We start from the raw sequence: 8,223 nt of genomic DNA, 5'->3' as shown, positions 1-8,223 counted from the left end.
CCGATGGAAAGTTGTCTCCAACAGCAAGGAACATTTTGAAATGATCTTTGTTGACAAATTGGTGATTACCCTGTTTATGTTTCAGTATGTTTATCATTTACCTATGTTTGTATAGTTTGAATCATTTGTTGGTTTCTGCTGCAGGGAGATGATATTCATGCTGTTGTTCCAGCACCGCATGTGTCGGTTTTCACCGAAAAATGCTTATTAGGCCATACTTATACTGTATCTAATTTTAAGGTGGTGCCTTATGTTCTGGCTTTCAGGGCATCGGGACACAGATATATGATAAAGTTTACTGCTGGAACGTCTGTTCTTGATGAAGACAAACATGAGATACCCCCGAAATCGATTTTATTTACAAGTTTTTCAGACATCATAACAGGGAGGTTTGACAAACATGTTCTGATTCGTGAGTATGGTTTTTGGTTTTTTTATTGTCTCATGTTTTGATGCATTATAGCCGTGTGAAATTAATAAATTTATTTCAGATGTCGTTGGAATGGTGGATAGTATTGGTTATGCGCAGACTGAGTCAGGTGCAAAGAAGCAGCAAATTAGCATGATGTTGCGTGATCACAGGTTTGTTTTTTTATACATTAAACTGCCTCATATATGAATCATGTTATATATCTTAATGTGTTGTGATCATGGTTTAGCAACAACATGTTGAACTGTACTCTGTGGGAATCATACGCGGATCAGTTCATCAAGTTTAACAAAGTTAGGGTTGCTGCATCACTACCTACAGTTGTGTTGCTTCAGTATGCCAAAGTGAAGGAAGAAGGTTATTCCATGACTTATTTTATAAATTAATACTAAATCAAAAAAATCTGTGATAAATATATTGACAAGGTGTAATTTGAATTTGCAGGAAAGTATCCTCTGTCTGTGACAAACACCTACAATGTGACCCTTTTATGTGTTGATGCTGATTTTCCGATCATGAAAGACTTTATTGATAGGTATGTTGATAGTGTCATCCATTTTATGCAATTATTTTTTTCATGTATGAATTTGATAATGATCCATGCTCTGCAGAATGCCTGAGGAGAGCAAGGTAACCCTGTCTGACCAACTTGGAGGGAATTCCCAATATTCCTCCCAAAGTTCTGAAAATCAACAGCTCACTCCTGTGCAAAAATTGTTCTCAAAGGCTGTTGTTTTGCCTATTGCTGAGATTATTCAACTTACGGATGTATGTCTTTCTATTTTCCTATATTATCGTAATTATAACCTCATTGTTTAGTGTGTCACATGTTTCTGATTTTGGCGGCTATTTGTCCAGGTTACATTTTGCGCTACTGTCGCTACAACAAAATTATTAGTAGCATCTCCGTTTGGATGGTTCTATCGTGCCTGCCATATGTGTCAATCTATAGCGCGCGGGGACAGCCCCCCCTTTGAGTGTGAAGCTGGTCATGAAACCATGGCTGAAGTCCTTAGGTTTTAGTTGTTCTCACCTAATAGATGTTGTTTCTGTCATGTTTTTGATGTTTCTATGTTGTCGGCTTTTTTAACGGAACGACTTCTTATGATGTTCAGGTATAAGATTGAAATTGAGGTTACTCACGGGGGCCAAAGCTGCAATTTTGTCTTCTGGAACAGAGAATGTGAAATGCTGTTGGGTTTATCTGCATCGCAACTTCGTAACACTATGATTCAGGTTATATTTATATTGTGCAGACGAATTAGAATGTACTTTTCAATACTCTGTGTACACTAATATGGCCAGTTGTTTAAATAGGCTGGAATTACTGATCCATTGGACTTTCCGTTAGCACTTGATCAGTTGTTGAAGTTGGAAATGGCTATGAAGGTTAAGTGGCATCCACGCTGGAAGAACTGTTCCGTCGTTATGATTATAAAAAATGATCCTATTATCCAGCAACTTAAGGAAAAATGGGGAACAGATGAGGTCAGCTCTAATAAACTGACATTTGTTTTATAAAAGAGGACTTCATATTATAACAATTTTTGGCCTGATTTTGTTTTTCTTTGGTAAATTCTCAAGGAACCTATTCCAATCCAAACTGTCGTACCTGATACTCTGGAGGTAGAAATTTTAAACTGTGTATGCATTTTTTTGCTTTTCCTGTGATTATGTTATATTGAAAACTGTGTTTAACAATATATAGATTAAAGAGAGTGTTGATGAAGCTAAAACAGATGCCAATGAAGACTGTGAATTGGTTACAGTAAGTCTCACTACAACACACTTACCTACTTACATTTAGATCAATATTACTAACACTTACCGACTTACATTTATATCAATATTCCTAACTAATAGTCTTCATCGTGGCATTGCAGGACCTGGAAATTACATCTGAACACAAGCCGGATGCTGTCACACCTGGTGGTAAGAGACATCTTCCTGCTGCATCAAGTGAATCTATTGATGGGGAACTGTCATCAAACAAGCTGAAGAAGATAATTAAAATGGAGAAGATTGATTAGGAATATTTTTATTTTGTGTGTGTTTTGCTTAGGTGTTTGTTATAAAAACTGAATGTTAGTTTCCTTTGCTTTTAATCATGTGTGTGATTTCATTTTCTGTAATAATTAGTGCATGAATACTGGCTATGTGCTTCTGTTATGTTCAATTTGATTTAAGAATTATCAATGGTTTCTTTGGCTTATTATATTCAAATGATTCAAATTGAACTACATATTATATATACTATTATTAATTATTTTGATTCTTTTTGATCATATATCAAACATTCCATTTTAACTATACCTCTTATAACGGGGTGCTCCTTTTTTATTATTTTTAATGTTAGTTACAATAATGATGTTGCAAAGAACGGTTTGTTTGGATTAGCAAAATTTAAGTTTTCTGTCATTACATTGTAAACTAAAACATGGATTGTGTCTCACAAACAAACACCAGGACTTTTAACATTTGACTATGTTAACTATCAATAAATAATTTTATGTCTGATCTTACTATAATGTTGATACAATATTATGGGACAGATTTCATTTTAACTAACAGCATATCAGAGCGGATTAATAGAATATAATAGGAGAACTTAAAAAATTTGTCCCGAAAACGATTATAGATTAGATCTTCCAGTGGTCACAATATTACTGTGTTCACATTTTGGATATAGTGCTTACAAAATAACATGTAGCAGAATATATATAACACAATGTACCAAAATAACATTCCCAACATATAATGTAACCATTAAAATTCGGGTATAGTACACGGTTTGCAAATAGCAGCAGTTTCTTCATTGTCTTTCAACCTTCACATAGATATACGGAGAGAATCGCAGCATACTCCACGCTATTGTATCCCCATTACGCAGGTTAAGAGATTTGGCGAATTCGTACCATCCCAGGGCCATGTACTTTTCATATGGCTGGGGTATTCCTTTTCTGTTAGCTTTGTGAACCTGACAGGTAACAATGTTCTTCGTCCTTACATCCAGCAGGTTGATTTCATCTTGAAAGCGACGGAGGCATCTTTTGGCGATTTCCTTAGGGAAATGCTGCATACAAGAAATAAGGTAACTATTAACGATATATACTATTTACATTTTCAATAACATGCTGCAAATATTCAAATATCTCCTTACCATTACATTCTGCTGTGTAGATTTAGCATTTGTAACATGGGTGTTCCAGAAAAATTTTTGAGCCCCTGTAGAACTGTCTACAGTAATGTCTGTACCGACCTTTGCTTTTTTCACCACTTTACCCTTTTGTTTCTTACCCTCTTTTGATCCACTTGGTTCACCAACTTCAGAAACTTTCATTTCATTTGTGTCAATGTCTGTTGATTCCTCTTTTATCTTTACAGGTCCTGCATTGGGATTGCTTTTAACCATTGCGCTATTTTGTGCGACAACATCAACATTCGTCACAACACGATCAGCAGTGACATTGCACTGTTTATTCCTGCGTTTTCTTTCCACCTTAGGATCGTACCCTGTTTCCTTTACCAAATCTTCTATGATTTCCATTGCCTGATCATGGCTGTTCCAACATCAAATATGGATTAAAAACAAACCGCATATGAAGCATTCTTTACTAAGCAATAGTCATATGCCGAGTAACGACGGGATATGAAATCCAACAATAAAAACCAACAATAGTCATTCAGTCACATTTGATTTCTTGACAAATACCACACATAATACAACATTGCGCTATATTGATACTACACCCATCACTAAATGTTGTTAAGTGTTATTACCACACTACCATATTTTGTATACCGGTATACCCTATTTTCTACCGCAAAGCAATGGTGAAATAAAATTATCTACTCATACCTGAAATCATTTTCATCATCAGAGGGAATATGCACAGAAGGACCACCGTGTGAAGATGCCATTGTCGGAACCCTAACCGCAGGCAGTTGCAATGCTAAACTTCTATTCAGTGCAATAGGAAACAAGTACTTGGTACATGCAGAAAGTGGGTTAACTGTTCAGTTTCTATTTACTTATAATATTAGTTTTGACTTAAAGTCTTTTTAAAAGAGTAACACATCCATCAAATAAAATATTATAAATAACCTGTATAGATTAAATTAAATACATTTAACACACACAACAGTTATAAGGGAGGGATAAGTAGTAATTTAAATCTATAACCATCATTCTATTCATATTCAGTTCCAATTTCATATATATTCAAGTATGAAAGAAAAATTAAAATCAATACTGCATTCATGACATTTGAACCCACCAATTCCCCTTCAATTAGAAACTGTAAACTTTTAGTATTCAAAATCATGAAGTAGCATGCTATACATCTCATATTGTGTGCATAAATCTATACAAATCAATCTTATTTGTAGTATTATTATTCATCCTACTTTTGTGTTTGTGATGGAAACAGATGTTGTTAAAAACACTGCTCCTCAAACATCCATTGCAAGAAAGAGGAGAAAGCTTATTCTTAAAGCAAAGAGGGATTATCGAAACCGTGTCAGATCAAGCAACCTCACTTCCCATTTAAATCATAATTTTACATCTTCTGTAACATATGAAACCACTATTGAAACGGCTATGGCTAGAAAGAGAAGGAAAATAATCTTGGATAACAGAAAAAGATTGAGAAATTTGTTCAATACTGAAGTTAGTAGGGTTCAAAATACTGTAACACCCCATTTCTACCCGGCAATTATAATGCGGAAACATCAAAGTATTTAAAAATTTCTCGGCAAACGAATGAGGCGTCACATATTCACTTCAACAATAAATCACTACATCGCACTTAGCGGATACATAGCACTTTCTAAAACACAATAACTTCTTCTATTAATAAAACAACGGAGTCGTGATTCTCAATTTTCGAATCAAGTAACATCTTAATCACATAAACAACATCATATTAATAAAGCAACTTCACTTAACATATCATCCTAATAAACCAGGATAGTCACAATAAACAACAACATCATAAACATATAAATCGTCCCCCCGAGTGCTACGTATCAGAGCGACAACCGACTCGATTAATGGCAACTAAATCTTCATACTCGAACACCTGCACGTTACCAATATAAAGGCAACGGCGAACAAGAGAAAAGGGTGAGATATCAAATCATATAAGTGAGCGCATGATAAATTGTATATTAGGATCCAGGCATATATAGTCATCACATCGCAAGTATTAATATTGCTATACACTTCACACTTTCACTAATTCACAAATCTCACATGCTTTACATCTCACAACGAGTCACCACAATTCATATTCACATCAATTACATATAAATCTCATTCATTTACTTTGTAAGCCAAGTCATGATACATCACAAGTATAAATCACAATTTCAATCCCACAACGTCATAGCATATAAGTCATACATCTTGTCATAAAACATCACATAAACATCTAAACTCAAAACATCACATATACATCTAAACACAAAACATCACATATAAGTCACACCAGACATATTCAGTTAATCGCATTCACAAATATTAATATCATCATACTAATCTTAAAATCATCAATTTACATCTTCACATACTTCCATCATTTAACAAGTCATGGAATACAATCACGATATAGTCACAAAACGTCATAACTATGAATCACATAAGACACATGGGACATGACTCATGTATATGCATGTGGTACCAATCGGGGCTTCAGCCCCCATCACCAATTGCCCGAATCTGAGGCACAAGGCATAAGCCTTCGTCACTAATTTGCCAATCCAGGCCGTCACAGAGTATGCATATGAAATGTGACTCGACAAATAAGACAACACATCATACTCATCACAATCACATATCGTCACGAGGCATAAGCCTATATCACAATCAATTACCATTATACGAGGTAATTCACGTCACCATAATATTTCATCTTCACTTAGTCACAAAATTATCATCACGAATATATACAACATCACGTATTACCAATCATCACAAACATCGACATGTTTCGACACATCACGACAAACATATAACTTCACATATTAACAAAATCATTACAACAAATAGACACATTAAATCAAGTCAAATTAGTCTTATAACCCTCCATAAGTTAGTCTTTAAATTAACTCACTAATCCATTAACCAAAATTATTCACCTAATAATTTCTAATTAATCGGGTATATCTTGCGTCACTACCGGTTATCTAATTTCCGGTTAAATCCTTAATATTCACGGCTTTATGAGTTTTTGGGTTATACTTCCAAGTCACTAAAATCACGGATCAACCGGTTAATTCGGATACAAATCTATTATTCACCGGTTAGTCAATTCGTTCGATTAAATACTCAAGATATCGTAATTTATCGATAAACCGAATAGTTAATCTAAGTTCAAGTTTACTCCAATTAAATAGGCTTATTAAAAAATTAATTCAACCATTAATTTAATCAACCAATTAATATCACAATTTCGACAAAATAACACCACCACGTTAATGTATTAATTAAACTTAGCTATCACGTCAATTTTCATCAAATTCCGGAGAACTAAATATACCGCTTAATTCGGCTATTTCGATCAAACTGGACAGTTTATTAGTTCTATAATTTACTGCTTGTATAAGGAAACCAAAATTACTGTTCCTACTATTCAATTATGTCTATACCAGTTATGCTTTATTTCTATCATTGTAATCCAATTCTTAATAACACTATGCCACAAAATAGTTAGTTATCATTGTAATGCTATATGATTTTCAAATTATCTAGTATACTAATATTTCCTACTCTTTCTAATTTATTTCATTCAAAAACCATGATTTCTTTCTTTAATATTATCTCCACATTCATATATTAAATAATAGTAAGTATATGAAACAAGACAGGGCATGTGAAAGAGAAAAGAAATTTGGCAATGAAAAACAAAACTAGTATAACACCTTAATGGGTTGCCGAGCCACTCGTCACTCATATATTTTACGGATTCAGCAACATACAGTCATTAACATGAATAGTAACAAACAGCAATGGTAGAATATATAATTTCAATTTCAAGTTCGGTAATAGTTTAACATAGAAAAAAAACTATAACCTAAATTCCCAATCTCCAACATACAATTGTTCATAAGCCCCATTATAGGAAGAGAACCCCACCCTTACCTTATAAATGGAAGCAACTCAATGGGTCTCCAATTGCAACTCCAATTTGACACCATGGATGAAATCTCTAAGCTTGTTCTTCTCCTTCAAAACTTGTCTCTTTCTCTTCTATTCCTCTCTTCCTCATTGTGACAACACTACTCTTAAATCTCTAAAACCCTAATATAAAAACAAATTGGGCTTAGTGTTCAAACTTTCTCTTTATTTAATATCCTCCAATTCAATTTAGGCCCAATAAGTTATATAACTCAAATAATCAATTATACCACCTTTAATAATATTCCATCAATGTAATAATTCCGACTTATAAATAATATTATCTTTAATATTATTTTCCAACTTCAATTTAATAATTCCAAATATGCCCTTAAATAACACCGACAATCCAAATTCGACCAATATATCATATTTCCGGTCTAATCTTAATTACTCAGAAAATTCCCAAAATTTCAAATATTTTTCCAATAATATTTCTAATACTGAAAATATCAAAACACTTGATTAAATATCGATCCGCTATCCCGAACTAATACAGACTAAATCGTCTCAAAATACGAAAACTTCACTAAACACTCTGAACGTCTAGATTAAGCGAATAACTGAATTTGCGGGCGTTACAAATACGAACAACATTGTTAGTCAAAGTCAGAAC

The 8,223-nt window shown here is 33.7% G+C and overlaps 1 protein-coding gene across 1 annotated transcript; it reads left to right on the top strand.

Moving 5' to 3' along the window:
- Positions 1-294: 294 nt before the first annotated feature.
- Positions 295-2,472, top strand: LOC131625475 (uncharacterized). Its single transcript, XM_058896337.1, has 10 exons — positions 295-582; positions 660-787; positions 875-965; positions 1,042-1,198; positions 1,289-1,446; positions 1,546-1,666; positions 1,748-1,918; positions 2,015-2,056; positions 2,139-2,198; positions 2,314-2,472. The coding sequence occupies exons 1-10, from the start codon at positions 503-505 to the stop codon at positions 2,458-2,460; spliced, it is 1,155 nt and encodes a 384-aa protein (XP_058752320.1). The 5' UTR covers positions 295-502; the 3' UTR covers positions 2,461-2,472.
- Positions 2,473-8,223: the final 5,751 nt, after the last annotated feature.

The sequence above is a fragment of the Vicia villosa genome, linkage group LG1, assembly GCF_029867415.1.
Source record: "Vicia villosa cultivar HV-30 ecotype Madison, WI linkage group LG1, Vvil1.0, whole genome shotgun sequence".
In the NCBI taxonomy this organism is placed as follows: Eukaryota; Viridiplantae; Streptophyta; class Magnoliopsida; order Fabales; family Fabaceae; genus Vicia; species Vicia villosa.
Note: the sequence above shows the minus strand (reverse complement) of the source record. Positions and strands in the feature narration are given on the sequence as shown.

Bases quoted from the DNA above. Each gene is read 5' to 3' on its own strand.
- LOC131625475 (XM_058896337.1), top strand. From the start codon at position 503: ATGGTGGATAGTATTGGTTATGCGCAGACTGAGTCAGGTGCAAAGAAG. The intron at 966-1,041 runs GTATGTTGATAG...CATGCTCTGCAG, and splicing joins ATGAAAGACTTTATTGATAG to AATGCCTGAGGAGAGCAAGG. The intron at 1,667-1,747 runs GTTATATTTATA...TTGTTTAAATAG, and splicing joins TTCGTAACACTATGATTCAG to GCTGGAATTACTGATCCATT.